This window comes from Gossypium hirsutum, chromosome D02 (assembly GCF_007990345.1).
Source record: "Gossypium hirsutum isolate 1008001.06 chromosome D02, Gossypium_hirsutum_v2.1, whole genome shotgun sequence".
NCBI classification, from domain to species: Eukaryota; Viridiplantae; Streptophyta; class Magnoliopsida; order Malvales; family Malvaceae; genus Gossypium; species Gossypium hirsutum.
In genome coordinates, this window is record NC_053438.1 from 4637989 (window position 1) to 4656436 (window position 18448).

At 33.3% G+C, this 18448-nt stretch overlaps 2 protein-coding genes across 4 annotated transcripts; one reads left to right on the top strand and one right to left on the bottom strand.

Annotated features, from left to right (window-relative positions):
* Positions 1-7889: 7889 nt before the first annotated feature.
* Positions 7890-10462, top strand: LOC107927762 (nuclear transcription factor Y subunit C-3). Of its 2 annotated transcripts, none has more exons than XM_016858868.2 (2): positions 7890-8059; positions 9431-10462. In XM_016858868.2, exon 2 carries the CDS (start codon positions 9440-9442, stop codon positions 10214-10216), a length of 777 nt encoding a protein of 258 aa, XP_016714357.1. In that variant the 5' UTR covers positions 7890-8059; positions 9431-9439; the 3' UTR covers positions 10217-10462. The 2 variants fall into 2 exon arrangements, with proteins under 2 accessions (XP_016714357.1, XP_016714358.1); XM_016858869.2 differs by having other exon boundaries at positions 7922-8059; positions 9413-10462.
* Positions 10463-10973: 511 nt separating this feature from the next.
* Positions 10974-14723, bottom strand: LOC107927761 (ATP-dependent (S)-NAD(P)H-hydrate dehydratase). 2 transcript variants are annotated; one of them, XM_016858866.2, is made up of 12 exons: positions 14571-14723; positions 14167-14436; positions 13938-14014; positions 13733-13842; positions 13526-13649; positions 12724-12786; positions 12458-12621; positions 11833-11894; positions 11612-11678; positions 11471-11536; positions 11249-11377; positions 10974-11171 (listed from the first exon to the last, which is right to left on the bottom strand). In XM_016858866.2, the coding sequence occupies exons 2-12, from the start codon at positions 14396-14398 to the stop codon at positions 11144-11146; spliced, it is 1122 nt and encodes a 373-aa protein (XP_016714355.2). In that variant the 5' UTR covers positions 14399-14436; positions 14571-14723; the 3' UTR covers positions 10974-11143. The 2 variants fall into 2 exon arrangements, with proteins under 2 accessions (XP_016714355.2, XP_016714356.2); XM_016858867.2 differs by having other exon boundaries at positions 14167-14355; positions 14571-14701.
* Positions 14724-18448: the final 3725 nt, after the last annotated feature.

Here is an 18448-nt window from a genome sequence, read left to right on the forward strand (position 1 = left end):
CAACGACTCCATCTCTAGTTCTTCCAAACTACAAGCAAACATCAGTAGTACCTCGTAAGTATCTTAAAATCCAATGAATTGCTTTCCAATGTTCTTTACCAGGATTTGCCATGTATCTGCTAACTACACTGACTGCATATGATAAACCTGGACGTGAACAAACCATAGCATACATGAGAGATCCCACAACACTAGAGTATGAAACATGTGACATGTACTCAATCTCATCATCTGATTGTAGAGATAAAGCCGATGAAAGTCTGAAATGGACTGCTAAATGAAAACTAACAGGCTTAGCACTCTGCATATTGAACTTGCAAAGAACTTTCTCAATGTCCCCCTTCAGAATTAGGTACAATTTACTTGCTTTTCTATATCTGAGAATCTCCATGCCAAGTATCTTCTTTGCTGGTCCCAAATCTCTTATCTTAAATTCTTCACTTAGTTGGGCTTTGACCTTTCTTATCTCTCATTTATCTTTTGCTGCTATCAACATGTCATCAACATAAAAGACTATATACACAAAAGAACCATCACTGTTTTTCTTAAAGTAAACACAACTATCAAAACTACTTCTTTTGAAATCATGAGAAATCATAGAGGAATCAAACCTCTTGTACCACTATCTTGGTGACTGTTTCAAACCATAAAGGGACTTTTTCAGCAAGCAAACATAGCCCTATTTTTCTGAGACTGTAAAATCCTATGGTTGTTGCATGTAAATATCCTCCTCAAGTTCTCCATGCAAAAATGCAGTTTTTACATCTAACTACTCAAGCTCCAAATCATTCATGGCCACAATATCAAGTAAAGCTCGAATCAAACTATGTTTCACAACTGGGGAGAACATATCTGTGAAGTCCACTCTTGGAATTTGACTGTAACCCTTTACAACAAGCCTTGCTTTATATATGTGTTTTTCAACTCTTGGAGTCCCTTCTTTCTTTTTAAAAACCCATTTACAATGAACAACCTTTTTACCTTTAGGAAGTTTCACAATATCCCATGTTCTGTTTTTGTGGAGTGATTTCATCTCCTCTTGCATAGCAAACATCTAATTTTTTAGTCTTCATAGCTAACCGCCTCAGAATAATTAGATGGCTCTTGGTTTGCATCTATATCTTCACCACATTTAAAGCATAAGCAACTAGATCAGCCTCGGCATACTTCTTTGGAGATTTAATTTCTCTTCTAGTTTTGTTTTGGCAATAGAGTATTGTGGTAAAAAAACAACTCTATTCTGAATTTTTGTATTGGCTTGAAGAGTTCTTATCTATTGTAGATTCTGGATTAATCTAATGCTCCATCTGCTTTTGATTTTCTTTATTGGAAAAGTATTTAAGAGATAAGTTAGGTAGCATAGTAGTTTCATCAAAAACAATATCTCTGCTAATCACAACTTTTCTATTTTCAGAACAACATAATTTATACCCTTTTACACCAGCTTTATAACCAAGAAAAACATATTTAATAGGTCTCGGTTCTAATTTTCCATTATCAACATGAGCATACGTAGGACACTCAAAGATTTTTAAATCAGAATAGTCAGTAGGATTACCAGACCTTATCTCTTGTAGAGTCTTTTTCTCAATGGCAACGAATGGAGATCGGTTGATAAAAAAACATGTAGTAGAGACTGTTTCGGCCCAAAATGACTTTGGTAAGTTGGCATTTGATAACATGCATCGAACTTTCTCCATGATTATTCTGTTTATTCATTATGCAATGCCGTTTTGCTATGGAGTATGACTAACTGTCAAGTGTCTCACGATCCCTTCTGACTTGCATAGTTTATTAAACTCATCAGAACAGAATTCTAAGTCATTGTCTGTACGGAGATATTTTATTTGTTTTCCCATCTATTTTTTAATCATAGTTTTCCAAGACTTAAATGCAAAAAACACATCGCTTTTTTTCTTCAAGAAGAACACCCAAACTTTTCTAGAAAAATCATCAATAAAAGTTAGCATATAATTAGCTCCACCTCTCGAAGGCAGTCTGGATGGCCCCCACAGATAAAAATGAATATATTCTAATGTTCTCTTCGTGTTATGGATTCCTCTAGTGAACCAAACTCTCTTTTGCTTCCCAAAAATGCAGTCCTCACAGAACTTGTTGTTTTCCAAGACTTAAATGCAGAAAACACATCGCTTTTCTGCTTTAGGAAGAACGTCCAAACTTTTTTGGAAAAATTATCAATAAAAGTTAGCATATAATTAGCTCCACCTCTTGAAGGCACTCTGGATGGCCCCACAGATCAAAATAAATATACTCCAATGTTCCCTTCGTGTTATGGATTCCTCTAGTGAATCAAACTCTTTTTTGCTTCCCAAAAACGCAGTGCTCACAAAACTTTAGTTTGCAAATTCCTTACCCATCAAGAAGTCCTCTTTTTCTCAATTCTGCTATGCCATTCTCACTCATATGCCCTAGGCGCATATGCCAAATTTTAGCAATATCATCATCTGGCAAGGAAGAGGAAGCGACAACTGCATCACCAGTAACAGTAGAACCCTGCAAAACATATAACTTGGCAATGTTTTTCTGCCCTTTCATCACAATAAGGGAACCCTTAGAAAGCTTCAAAACCCCACTTTCAGCTGTGCATCTGTACCCTTTTGAATCAAGAGTACTCAACAAAATTAAATTTCTCTTCAATTTTGGAACATGCTGCACGTCACTAAGTGTTTTGACAACTCCGTCGAACATCTTAACTTTAATCATTCCAACACCTACAATTTTACAGGAAGCATTATTTCCCATCAAAACAACACCTTCAGACACTGTTTCGTAAGTTGTAAACCAATCCCAATTGGGACTCACGTGGAAGGTGCAGCACGAATCAAGAATCCACTCATCGCTCACTTTAGAATTGTTGACAGAAGCGACTAGAAGTTTACCATCGCTGTAGTCTTCTACAACATCAGCTTCACCAAAATATTCTGGTTGTTTTCCCTTTTGATTCGCAACCTCCTTTTTAATCTTATTTTGTAGCTTATAACACTTAGATTTAATGTGTCTTTTCTTCTTGCAGAAGTTACAAGTTTTACCTCTATTAGAAGACATCGACCTACCCTTAAATTTATCGTGAGGATTTCGTTCTTATGTCCTTCCACGATTATCATCAGTATTCCATTCTTGTCTCCCACGAACAATGAGACTCTCTCCCTTAAAGTCGAGTTTAACCATAAGATGCTTCATCTTATCATACGAGGTCAAATAATCATAAACCTCATCAATTGTGAGAGTCTCGCGGCTATATAAAATCGTGTCTCTAAAGGTTGAATAAGACGGAGGCAACGAACAAAATAGAATCAACCCTAGATCTTTCTTATCATACTAAACCTCCATGGCCTCCAAGTTTGAGAAAATTTCTTTAAAGACTATTAAGTGTTCGTGCACAGACGCACATTCCTCCAAACGATAAGTATAAAGACGCTGCTTCATATGCAACTTGCTGGTTAGAATTTTTGACATACATATTTGTTCCAGCCTCTTCCATAATGTAGCGGCGGTCTTCTCCTTCATCACATCCTGCAAAATTTCATTAGACAAATGCAGATGTAATTGTGTTAATATCTTTTGATCTTTATACTTCTTTTCTTCATCTGTTAATGTCGAAGGCCTCTTATCTATCCTTAGCAGGGTATCCTCCAGATCCATCTTTGCAAGAACTGCTTGCATCTTAATCTGCCACAACACAAATATGGTGTTCAACAACAGAATTTCATACTTCAAAGACGTCATTATCGTGATCGAGATAAACAAACTGGAAGCTCTGATACCAATTTGTAAAAATAGAACGTCGGTAATGACAATATATTGCAAAGAAAAGAGAAATAAAAATAAATAACGCACAGATTTTTACATGAAAATCCTTTTAAGAAAAAAACCACGGGTAGGGGAAAAGAAAATTCACTATGTCAAATTCGAATGATTACAATAGGAGTTTCAACTACATATATTTATAGGTTAAAAAACCTAATTCTAATTAAAGTCAAATATATTATGCGAATAAATGTTAAATATATTATACTCATAAATACTAAATCTTCTAGAAAGAAGATATATTTTATTTAACTTGACTTGCAAGCAGTCTCTTAGAATTTGGGTCACACAACTCTAACATGTTTTAAACATTGGCTTGAGAAGGTAATCTCATATTTTCAATAGTGACAATTTTCGAAATATAGGGTAGTCTCAATACTACTTATTCTTTAGGTAATACAGTCAACACTCTTTATAAAAACCCTATTTGTTTGTTAAGATTTTACCTGTTATAGAAATATGGTTGTTATACATTCATAACATCATACTGTTATAGAGAGATAATTATTGTAAACCAATCATAAAATTCAAATCGTGAATTCCCATCGAAGAAAAAAATGGGAATTATGTTCAAAAAAGGAAAAAATGTGGGGATCAAATCAACAAAAATAAAATATAGGACCCGTAGTCACTCCCTAACTCTTAAATAGGAGGATAAAATACTTCTACGCACTCAAACCGACGTCCTTCTAGACTAGCAACAATGTCGATGTCACTTGAGCTAAGACTCAATAAACATTAGAGAACTTAATAGTTTTTTGAATTGATATCTTTAATTTCACTAATTAAAGATTATTTTCATTTAATAAAATATGATTAATAGAACTTTTCATCTGAAAATTAAACATTTTATTGAAATAATATTTTAATTAAGATCGTTTTTATTTAATAAATTATAGTTAATAGGCTTGCTTATATGAAATAACTATAATTTTACTCAAAATTTTAAACAATAAGTTATTATAGAGAACTAATTTAATAAACAATGTACTTCATAACTATGATTGTTGTTGTTATAAGTGGAAATACTATCATGGAGGGTTAAAATAAAATTTTAAAAATTGGTTCTACTAGAAACTTGACTATTATAACGAAACGTTATTTTAGCAGATGACTGTTATAAAGAGGGTTGATTGTATTACATTTCAGCCAGAATCTTACATTTTAGACAAATTTACCCTTTGCTTTTATTATATTAATCAATTTAATTTTTATTTAAATAAAATATAAGTCTAATAAAAATCATTATTCTTAATCTTGTTTATTATTGATTATTACATTATTTTAAATTATTATTTTAAGTTTCATCAATTGTTATACTTGTGATTTATAAATTTATTTCAACACCATATATTTACTTATAAATACATAAATTGTAATAAAAACAATAATCATCATAATTTATGATAAATTTATGGAAATTGAGACTAATAAACATTACAAGAACTAAACTTGTTTAAAAATAAATAAATTTTATTACGAGGAGAGCTTATGAAAATGTGTTTCCTAGATAATCTTACATTTCGTCAATCAAATAATAAAATCATAAATTTCAATCAAATGAGCCAAATATGGTAATTAACATATCCAATAATGTGCTAAGTAATCGTACATAATAATTCTATTATCAAAGGCAATCTTACATTTATTGAACCAAATGCATTTTTAAATCCATCTTTTATGAGTTTAGGTATAAATTTAGACTTGTTCATGGTCGAGCTACACACCCAAACCCGAATGCTTGCTTGAAATTTGGGAGGACTTGAACAATAATATTAGACCTAAAAAATGGGTTTAGGCAAAAAAATTAAGCTCGTTTAAAATATAGGTCGTGTTACGACTTGAACATTCAAGGGCCGAGCTTGGCTTGACCCAACCCATTTTTTTAGTTTATAATGTTATATATTATGTAAGGGGAGAGATCCACTTACACTGGTGTAAAACTAAAGTCGTCTTACACTCTTTCGTATATTCCAACCGTCAAATTTCATATTCCATTTATATGGATCATGCCCGCCAATTTTAACATAAAATAAAAAAGTTTAACTATTTGTTTTATATAAAAAAATTCAACTATTCAATTAATATTAATATATACAATATTTTAGATTGATATGAAAGACATTGGATCAGCTCGAAAATTTACAATAATGACAAGTACAATTATATTGATAAATTTAACGGTTGGATCATTAAAAGATTAATCGTGCAAAAATATATGGAAGGGTATAAAACTACTTTAGGTTTACATCAATCTAAATCCATCCCTATTCTGAAATAATATATAACACATAAAAATTAAATCTATAATAGTATTATAGATTACTATAAATGTAAACATTAAAAAGTGTTAAGATGAATATAAATAAATTTTAATAAATAAAAATATATAAAATTATTAAATCTTAAGTTAAAAATAATATAAATATATCTTTATTTACAAAAACAATATGGGTGAGTCTAAAATAGGATTGGGTTAGCTATTTATAAATATGAGCAGGTTAAGGCAAAATTTTAAGCTCATATTTTAGGCCAGATCAAATTTAGACAAATATAAAATGTATTAATATTATACCTAGAACCGACTTGAACCCAACCTGACCCGGCCATAAACACATTTAAGTATAATATATCTTATATCCAATATCAACATGCATGCTCGCTTTAAATTTTGAATTTGTTTTGAAATTAACCCTTCTAAAACTATTTGTATAAGCCGGTTGAGTCTTAGGGCTAGTTTGGTATTGTTTTTGAAAAGTGCTTTTGAAAAGTGCTGTGGAAAAATATTTTTTAGAAGTACTTTTGAAAAGTTTGGTTTAAGAGTTGACTCTTTAGTATTGTGGTCAAAAAGTGCTTTTGAGAAATAAAATGTTTATTTTAGACTAGATATTATAAAGTAACAAATATACATTTAAATAATGTCCAAATTAGTTAATATTATTATATTTTAGTAAGAATATAAAAAATAATTTATTATAATTTTTTGTTAATATTTTAATATATGAAATATAAATTTTAAATATTTTTAAGTAATAAATATTAATTATTTATAAAATTTAATTAGAATATATAAACTATATTTTAAATATTTAAATATATATTAAATATTTGTAATTAAATATTAACACATTTGTATTATTTAAAAAATAATTTTTTATTTTTAATTAATGATTTTAATACATTCGTAATTAAGAAGAAGGAAAAATACCATGTTGGAGGGGCGAAAAAGTAATTAAAGACTAAAAGTACTTTTGGGAGAATAAAAGCTAAAAATTTTAGCTTCTGGTTCTTCTCAAAAATGCTTTTAAAAACTCAAAAAATTTAATCAAAAGTAGTTTGTTTAGCATTCTTTTTGCTTCAAAAGCACTTTTAATCCCAAAAATACTTTTAAAAAGCAATGCTAAACACACCTTTAGCTCAGTTGACATCGACATTATTGCCATTGCAATAAAATATTGGGTTCAAGTGCGCTGAAACACATTATTCTTTTATTTAAGAGTTGGGAAAAGACTATCAATAATTATAGGCATTGTATCAAAAAATATAGACTAATAATCATAATGTTAAACTCATATGAAATGAATTAAATAAAAAATAACATCCGTTTAATTAAATATTTATCAATATTGGTTGAGTAATATAATGGAACATGCACAAGCAGAAAGTGTTTAAGGTAAAACCTAATGATAAAAATTATAAAAATATACAAAAAAAAAATTAAAATTAAAGAATACATAAAAAATGAAATACACGTAAATTGTCATGCTGTTAAAAAATAATAATTCGACTAAAAATAAATTGATGGCTAAATTAGACTCTTTTTACAAAATTGAAAATTAAATTTACCTAAAAAATTAAATTAATAAAAAATATAAATATTAAGGACTAAATTTCACATTACATTTTATAATTCAATCAATTCTTTCCATTCACAAAAAAAAATAAAAAAATAAAAAAAAATAAACTATAATTAAATTAGGAAAGAAAAGGAAGGGTAAAAAAGGCAAGACAAAGAAAGTCAAACTGAAAGTCAACGCGCGTTGTGAGTGGGGAGATAGTGAAAGTTGCTCACTTCTTTTAATAATAATAATAATGACACAGTTTTCAGCTTCTTCTCTCCACTAATCGACCAATAATTTCCCTTTCTCTCAATTTTCTTTTTCCCATTTAGGGTTCCAATTTATGAACAAAATCAACTGATCCAAAGCTAAACAACGAGCAGCAGCATAAGGTACAAATTTTTCCTTTTTTTTCTTTACAGTTTTAATTTTATAGCTCAACTTATTTCTTCGATCATCGTTGAATTTTCTGTTGAATTTTTTAGTTTTTTGATGTTTTCTCATATATAGATTTGTCAAAGCAATTTCATTTGATTTTGATTTTGATTTTATTCATAATTTATACGTTTCTCTGGTTGAACTGCTTTTATTTATATAGTTATGTATAACTTCTATGCTTGTTTTGGTTTGGTTTTGATGTTTTGGTTCTTGAATGATTTGAATTAATTTCAATGTTATTTTAGAATATTTAGACTGTTTCCATGCTTTTGGATTATGAATTAGGATTGATTAGCGGAATTTACAAGGAAACGACAGCAATCTAACTCTGACATCAATATATTGTTTCTTTTGTTGTCAAATGTATCTAGCCAACTTTTTCGGCATCTGAATTTAATCCATACAACTAGATAGGCTTCTGTCATGGATAAAGACTTTAGCTTCGTTATCATGAGGCTTTAGGCTTGTAACATATGTCTAAGTTCAGCTTTCTATCTGTGCTAACAAAAACTTTAGTCACTCAAACGAACAAGTTTGTAAAAAGGCAACTAAACCGAGATTCAGCAACTTGACAATTGCAGGGTGGGGAGTCCTTTTGCACTGCATTTATAAGCTAGGATTTGTTACCATTGAGTTTTTACTAGTTAAATACCGGATTCAGTCCGTAGTCCTAGTTATAACTAACTTGTCCAAATTTGATCTATCGTCGCAGCTATAACTGGCAAATGCTTAACCAAAGATAGATGTTTTTTCCCTGATTTGCCCGTAGTTAAATACTGGATTCAGTCCATAGTCCTAGCTATAACTAACTTGTCCAAATTTGATCTATCGTTGCAGCTATAACCGGCAAATGCTTAACCAAAGATAAATGTTTTTTCCCTGATTTGTCCCAAGTGTTTAATTCCGGTATCATGATGCTTTAGGCTTAGGACTTGCAACTAAATATGTTTCAGCCTTCTATTTGTACTAGCTAGACTCGAAGAATAAGCTTGTAAAACATAACTAAACCCAGATCAGCAACTTGACAAATGGTGATGTAGGATTTCTTACTATTGAGTTTTTACCTGTTAAATACGGGAAATCTCTTGATTGTCTGTTATTTTTACCATTTTCTTTCACCATTGAGTATGAATTAGTTAAAAGACATTTTGGTAATTTGATTTCCATCAAAGATCAAAAGTGACTCATATTTGAGTTCTCTAGGTTATGGAAATCCATTTTTATACACTTTATTTTCTTTTAGGATAGTAGTTTGTGGTTATATTGTTGTTAAAGCAATCCTCTGCCATCATTGTTTTTCCAAATAGTTTTGGTTTTCTCTGCAGTTTGTGGTTATGGATCAGCAAGGCCATGGGCAGACTTCGGCCATGGGCATAGTTGGTAGTGCAGCGGCAGTTCCTTATGGTATAACCGGCTATCAAGCGAATCAAATGATGGGAACCTCGACTCCTGGATCAGTCGGTTCAGTCCAACCCCCTACTCAGCCTGCTGGCCCCTCTGCTTCATCGGCCCAGCTGGCACAACAGCAACTAGCTTATCAGCATATCCACCAACAACAACAGCAGCAATTGCAACAACAACTCCAGCGCTTTTGGGCGAATCAGTATCAAGAAATTGAGCAGGCTACGGATTTTAAAAACCATAGCTTACCGTTGGCCAGGATTAAGAAGATCATGAAGGCAGATGAGGATGTTAGGATGATATCAGCTGAAGCTCCGGTCGTGTTTGCTAGGGCCTGTGAAATGTTCATTCTCGAGTTGACACTGAGGTCGTGGAATCACACCGAGGAAAACAAGAGGAGGACCCTTCAGAAGAATGACATCGGAGCAGCAATAACAAGGACCGATATATTCGATTTTCTGGTTGATATCGTCCCGAGAGAGGATATAAAAGATGAGGTTCTCGCATCTGTTCCGAGAGTTGAAGGATCGGCTGATGGTCTTCCTTACTATTACATGCCGCCTCAACTTGCTCCCCAGGCTGGTGCTCCGGGTATGACTGTAGGTAAGCCGGTGATGGATCCCACCTTTTATGGCCAAAAGTCTGGCCCTCATGCCGGTCAGCCGGTATGGCCGCCACAGCAGCAGCAGCAACCGCCTCCGGATTCATAAATGTGATCTTAATGTCTACTTAAGAGCTTAAAGGACAGTGCAAGTGAATTAATCATCATATCCGTAGTATATTAATATGTGATTGAATTCTACAACATATCAGTGCATTGCTATATTGCATTACAATTTAGTTTTATATATATAGTGTAACAGTTCAAAGATACTTGCTTTTGTAAATTCGAAGTGACATGTTTTTCATGTATTTGGAAAATCATATCTATAACTATGAATGTTAAATCGGACCAACATAGGTGAATTCAGTCATCTTTATTATTGATGTTTTTGACATGCCTGTACAACCGTCACGACTCGCTGACCAACCTAATGCTATCATTTCCCTGGGTAGTTGTAAATTCGAAGTGACATGTTTTTCATGTATTTGGAAAATCATATCTATAACCATGAATGTTAAATCGGACCAACATGGGTGAATTCAGTCATCTTTATTATTGATGTTTTTGACATGCCTGTACAACCGTCACAACTCGCTGGCCAACCTAATACTATCATTTCCCCGGGTAGTTGCACTGTGTTGGCATAGTGATCACAAACTGGTATTGTCTTCTTCAAGTAACCCACCTGCCCTGCCAGACCGAATGGAGGGATCTTGAGAGACTTGCAGGTACTCAAAAGAAGACAATATTGGCTTGTGACGTGACGCTAGAAAGTGAAAGTACCCGAATGGTCAACGGCTTAACCAAGGTACTTTAATCACCTCAAGATAAAATAGTAGAGATCTTCATTGCTCTCCACCCTATAATAGAATCCTCTCACCTTTTACATTATGTTCATCAACATTCCATGCAAACACTGAAATATTATTATATTCCATTACATGAAAGAAAAGTTTTTAGCACACTAGACTTTTGTCATCGAAACAGCCTTCCGAGTGCATACGGGGACAGACATCTATATTGGTGTCTATTATCAAGATGCTGGAGAAATCGCTTCCAAACTGCATTGTTCGGAAGTAACTGGTAAGATTGAAATTTTATTTCACTTTAAACTGATACTCATGATAGGTGAGTGTACCTTTGCCCCAAGTGTTCGATGATATCGGTGGTAAGAGTTGACCTTTTTTTATGCTCAAAAGCAAGAGCTGCAGCCTTCCTCAATAAAGCTGATCCAGCAATGCAACCCAACACGGTTGGATTTGTTCGACTGTAGTGACACCGTGTTTTAAGAAAACAATTGACGATCATGTAGTAGAAAAGATAAGAGCAATGACAGTGAGTTAGCTGGAGCCAGAACTACCTGATAGTTGATTCCCTTTCGGCGGCCGAATTGCATTGACGAGCCCAAAATAAAAATACCGCAACACTGGTAGAAAAGCCAAAATGATCAAATGGAATGTACAATGCACAAACTGAAAGGAAATCGTAATGAACCAATTACCTTCCAGAAAGAATATCACCTTGGCCACCACAGCGCCGTGGAGATCCATAAATGCTTACTGATTGGACTATATAAAACAAAAGGTGTAACATTAAAAATAGTTCCACACGTTCCAAACAAAAAACATATATAGGGTGCTTCAGAAATCCGTTCCTGACTCATGTTGTAATAAAGAGCATAGTTTTTAGAGAATAATACATTTATGAGTCAGGGTTCCATACCTTTTTCACCATCACTAATGAGGTCAGACTTTCCTTTCCTTAAGATCGTTACATTACCGATCCTAACCAATAGGGGCACTTCAAATTAGAAAAATTTTGGGATATTGCAATAAAATTTATTGCATGAGTACATAGTATAGCAAATGCAACACTACAAATGAAAATACAAAGAAGGTGGTCTCGATATTCTAAGTCCATCATTCGAAAGTGAAAGAATTCTAAAGGGATATACAACGCTGCTTGAATAAATAGCTCTACTTACATTGACTATACCTAAGAAAAATGCAGAGACGTTCTCTATTGTCACTATATGTTACGGACGTAATCAGTTTTCTTTCCTAACCAATGCGTTGGATAAAAACAATATGCAGAGTGAATCTCAACAGTCCGACAGCTATAAGATAATTCCATAAGCATGCAGTTTTGTTTGAACAATGTCGATATACTGACAGACGATAAAATAATAACTGGAAATCTCTGAGGCTTTCACCAGAAAGGAAAAAAAAAGGTTTAGATCCTATATATTCATGACAAAGAAAATATCTTGACAATAATAAATTATCGTTGCTTTAAATGCATATATGGGGGAAAATGTGAAAAAAGAGAACTTGCAAAAGGAATATACTGTTTCGAAAGAGAAAGCAGTTCCCCATGAGTGTTTTGATCGTTTACATCGCAACCTAGAACTTTCTGAACCAGGCGCTTGTATTCATTCACATTCGGAGTCAAGACAGCTAAGCGATAGCCACTAACAAGCTCGATACTGTTTGTCACAAGGAAGAGTCCGTCCTAGGAAATAACAGTAATTAAAAGGAAATCAAGATAGAAACTGGTATGTAGCATGAAATTTCACCAGACAATGCCGCATACTCGTATTTACTGATTACATACCCCATCTACAACTATTGGAACATTTGATTGCCTTGCACGTGTCATGATTTTGCTCACACATTCCTGAAAAGATTTCGCAAAATGAAAGTGATTATGAAAGAGCTATTACTAGGAATCCATGCAGTCACCAAGAACAATTGCAGAATATTTGCATCGAAAATATCTAGCTTGTCAAGGAACAAGGAACAAGTCACTTGCGCTTAGCTCTAATCATATATTCCGAGAAAAAGGTTTATTCATTTCACATTTTTTTTGGGGGGGGGGGTTAGAAACCATTTTTCCTCGAGATTAAAATAAGAATTTTGCATTCTGCAGAGGCTTTGCTTGGGTTTAAAGCATATGCATTCACAATTCTCGGTCAATGAACCAAGCATGGCATTACTAAGTCAGCTACGACCAAAGCCAAACAGTATTATGACCCTTCAGAGCATGATTAAAGCAAAATTGTCATATACATTCCGGTTAATGGTCAGCTAAACAAAAGAACAAACATGTTCACAATCAATGGACGAATGTAACTCCACAAAAAGATGCATTTTAACAGCATTGGGACCATTAAGTATTGCCATATATCGCATGTTTTTATCCATGAAAGCTAAAAGCTAAATTCTCATAAGTACAAGCTGGAAAAATGACCACGATACTACTTGAACATTCCCCAAATAGAATTAAGGAAAAACCGAAAAGCTTCCATGTAACATGCACATTCTTCGTACACAACTGCAAATTAGATTGAAAAGGTACTCAAAGTATTTAGAAATAAAAAATGCATATGCATGTATCTTAAGTGAGAAAAACACACCAGAAGAAATGGGTCCCTTCCAAGCCCCGGACCAACAACCAGACAATCAAATCTTTCCATCCATTTATCAAACTCGGAAAGAATCTTCTTTGAGATATCTCTTTTGCCCTCATCATTAACACCACTTTCACATTGAAACAGCACAACAGTCAGAAATTAAACCAATTTTTATCGAAAGATTAATTTGCAAATGGAGACAGAGATCACCTAATATTATATGACTCTTCTAAAATAGGGTGCACTATCAACTCAGGACTGTAACTTTTTATAACTGTGGCAGCCCCTTCTGTACAGAAAACATGCGACAAATCCGCGCCCTGCAAGAGGAAGAAAAAGATACACATTCGATTAAACCGAAGGGTCATTTATAGATACAATGCTAGAATGGAAACCAGTATATATATTCACTAACAATCTTCAAAGCTGAAATAGCAGCAAAGTAAGGTGCACCGGTATATTCACGACACCCTCCGATAACAGCTATCTTCCCTGTAAAAGAAATGGGATTCCCATATCAAATCCAATTCAATTAAACACATTCTTAAAACCTCAAGTAACTTCAACCAGCTTGGCCTTAAACCCTAAACCCTAAAACAAATACACAAAAAAAGAGAGATGACCTATTATTCGAAAGGGCTTACCAGCTTGGCCTTTATGTCTAGTAGGGTCAAGTGATGGGGTAATTGTTCTCAAAACAGACTCAGCATTAGCCTCTAAAGAGGCTCCTCCACTCAAGCATTTCACAGCTTCCATTCTTATTTTGTCACTGACACTGTACCCCTTTAGAGATCTTATAAGAAACTGTTGCCTCCTTAAAACAGCTGATGAAGCTAAAGATGAAAACCCAGAATTCATTCCATGCTTAACAAACATCAGCAATCAAGAAAAGGCTGCAAATTATTTTTCCTAAACTGTGAACCACAATAAACAATATATATACATGCATCAGCTATTAAAATTAACAAATATAAATTCCAATTTTGACAAAGTACTGATCAAAAGCAACTTTAATTAAAAAAAATTGAAACTTTATGCAAAAATTCACCTGAAATTATTGATGTAAATTATGGATGAAAAATGGATCAGCTTCGGCCCTTCAGTTATTAGCTGATTTTTTTTTTTTCAAACTGGATTTTTAACACGTAATGTATACATTTTTGTGTATTTGCCGTTAGATTGGGTCGGACAAAACAGGGTGCGCCGATAAAAAGAAGGATCAAATTCTAGTGTTGGTTCCTGGTCTAATTCGAAATTTAGTCCCTATTGTTTAATTTAGCATACTATCAAGGGGTCAAGATAAAAATTTAAAATTTTGAGGGGCCAAAAGTATAATTTTTTTCATTATTCAAATGACTAAAAAGCTTAAAATGAATAATCTATACTTGAGAGAGACTATTAATTAAAATTTTCCATTTGATCAAAGGGCCAAGACTTACTTACCCAGTCCTGCCTTACCTCATTCCATTTCAATTTAATTTTTCCCTACTTACCCTTAATATTTTTTTCTATAAGTGATCTGTCATAATTTAATATGTCAAATTAGGCTCTCTCTTACACTTAATGAACTTATTCTCGAGCAATTTTGATGTTTTTATTGTGTTTTTAATTAGTTTAACGATTCGCATTAATAAGTTATTAGTGTGCATTTTGTGCTTATTATGAGATCCAAATTGGTTGAATGCACCAATTGGACCCTAATGGTTGATTGAGTGTTGTAGAAGCTTGATGGTGGCCCAAACATGAGCGAAAACATCACCAAAGGAAGGGGTATCTCGACATCGAAGCATAGAAGTCGTAATACCACCAACAGGCCTGAAATGAAGAGAACGAAGCTCCCATGACATGAAACACGCACGACGTCACGACAAGGGCTTTTCCCACGTAGCAACGAAATCCAACCCCCAACCCTTACTTTGCAGATTGTCGACGATGTTGTGACATCACTATCTTGAGGGGACAAAAAATGACATCAGGGGTAGTTTTTGTTCACCCGAAGCACTAATCAAATAAAAAACGTCTAAGGACATTTTGATCATAAAAATAAGGTTGTAATCAGCTTTAAAAAGCCGAAAATTGATTGAAGAAAATAGAGCTTTTAGTTTAGGTTTCCTCTCATCTTTAGCTTAGGGTTAGAATAGTTTTCTTCTTTATTTTTCTTAAGATTTTAGATATAGATTTAGGGTATTAGTTGTAACTAAGTAGTTGTTAATGTAGCTTAGTTTCATTGACCTTATTTAATGCTTTAAAAACTCTTTGTAACTGTTCTTTAGTGTTAGACTGTTAGTTTACTTCACCATTGTTGCCATCGTTGTTTACTTTTAAGCTTTTTCGAGAAAAACCTAGTTTTATTTTTATTGTATTTTCTATTTATGCACATTTTATGCTATTATTGTGTTCTTGTTTGCTTAAGTAGGAGTATAGGTAACTAAACTTAAAGAGATTGGTTGATGGAAATGAGGGTAATCTAACTTTTAGGTCAGGAACTGAATTGTAATAATTTGGACTAAATCGAATTAACATAAAAACTTAGGATTGACGCCCCTAAGGGAAAATTAAGATAAGTGAAACCGAGAGGAGATCTTATTAACAATCAATTTGTTAATCCCAGGTTAGTCGAACAATATCGAGAGATAAATCAGACTAATTTGTCTAACTTGGTAAGATTGAGACCGAAAGGCAAATTTGAGCCATTTTAGGAGTTTAAGTAATTTAGATCCTTAATTCAATTGTTAATCAACCATGTTGAAGTCAACCAACCATTGTTTGCTAATTAAATCGTTAGTTTTATAACTTTGTATGTTCTACGATTTAATCTTCTTTAGTGCTAGATAGTTAATTAGTTTAATTAAAATCCAATTATACATTGTCGTACTATGGAAATTAGTGAGTACGTGGCTTGCTAGCCCCTTTCTTACATGCATTTTTGAATAGAAATCGCTAAATTGCTGATTCTTTTGAGTTTGATCATTGGAATATTTTGATGTTCCATTGTAACACTACAATTACAATTAACCTATCATACTTGCAGTAAGCTACAATAGTTATATTTGTATTAGTGTTGATTTCTCTCGTTCGCGAGGGCAGTGAGAGGAAGACATTACATTTTTACTCTCTTAATAATTATATATACACAAGAATAACATGGTAATTTCATAAAGTGAAATGGGATAGGGCAGGACGAGACAAACAATTACCATAATTACTTTATATCCACTGTCTAAAAAAAATCCACCTTACCCCACCCTATATCCACTTTTCAAAAGAAACAAAAAAACAAAATCAATTCCATTTGGAGCAAATCAGTTCGGGTTTTACAATCCTTACCTTTGACAACAACGTTATGTTTTCGATTTTTTGTATTTATTGTTAATAAGTGTGTTATTTAAAGAAAAATATTATTATATTATTTGGTTTTAACAAAATTTACAAATAAATAAATTATATTAAGTTATTTTTTGGTACATTTGAAAAAGAAAATAAGAAAAATAGACTTTACTGAAGGCCAATCAATAAGAAAAATATGATTATGAATGAATGAATAACAATTTAGAAGTAAATTCAAAAGAATGAAAGAATTTGGAATTGTTTGTAAAGAATGAAAATATTGGCTCAGTAATAATTGCAAATATGTATTTCATTAAAATAACAACGTTCAGATATAAGCCTATTTCACAAAGGAATTTCTATCATTTCTAGGCTAAAAACAACAAAATGTTCTGAACATTACTCTAGAAAAGCTCTAAAAACTATAGGGATCTCTTCCGCAAGCTAATTGCTTAAAACACTCCAACAAGGTCCATTTTCATTTGCTTTTCGTCGATGTGAACACCTCCCACTCTTCTCTGTGCATTACATTGGCTCCATTATCAATTATGATTGGGTAACGGATTTTTCGCACTAGAGTCATCAAACTTGACAACACCCATGTTGATGAATTTTTCAACCAGTTTCTTGAAAGCAATGCAATTCTCTATGGAATGCCCCGTATTTCCCGCATGGTATTTGCATTGTGCATTCGCATCGTGCCATTTGGGGTACGGAGGCTGTGGGGGTTTTGAGTAGAAAGGGGAAACAATGTGCGCATCGAATAACTTTTGATATAGCTACTTATACGTCATCGAGATTGGCGTAAACTGGAGGTTCTCCGTACCTTGTTTCACACAAGGTCCTTGCTTTAAAGGGCTCTGATGGCTGGTGGTCTCCGTCTTTGGCCTTCCCATAGTGATTGGTTTTGTGTGGCCCTTGTTATATCCGCCTGCGTTATCCTTTTTATTCCCCTTTTTCCTTGGGGCATTTACAGTATCTGGGTACTCTACCCTCATCTGCTTTATTTCGGCTAGATTAGCAACATGATTAACTAAATCGTTCTTCAAATTGGATCCTAAGCCTGTCAGGCAATTCACTGGTGTCGATGTACCAGTCTGATAATATTGGGATCCGATAGTAAAGAGTGCCCCTTGTGGGCACCCATCTGGCTGGACCTGGGCACTTGTCGGGGTACAATCTAAGGAATAGACAATATTCTCATTATTAACCCTAAAGTAAACCACCGGGTCTTGCACTTCTTTTGACTTTCCAGCTAGCAATCGGTTGAACTGGTTTATCATAGTTCTCCGTAATTCTAACATTTGATCTCTCATCTCCTGTTGAAATTCAGTCAATTGCTCCCGCATCAGGATCTGCATTTGCTCTAATTTTTCCAACATTTGTTCCATTTCTCTAGTCTTTGCTTGGATACCGTAAGGGTGTTTGGTTGGTTGGTTTTCCAGGTTAGCTGAAATAGATTTACTCGTTTAAACTCTTTCAATGGATTTTAATGCATGTAATGCAATGTGATGCAAATGCTTGAAATGAATGCCTAAAGAGATGTTGATTCTAATTCAATTACATTTAGGAAACTTTTCTAGAAAGCAAATTCTCTTA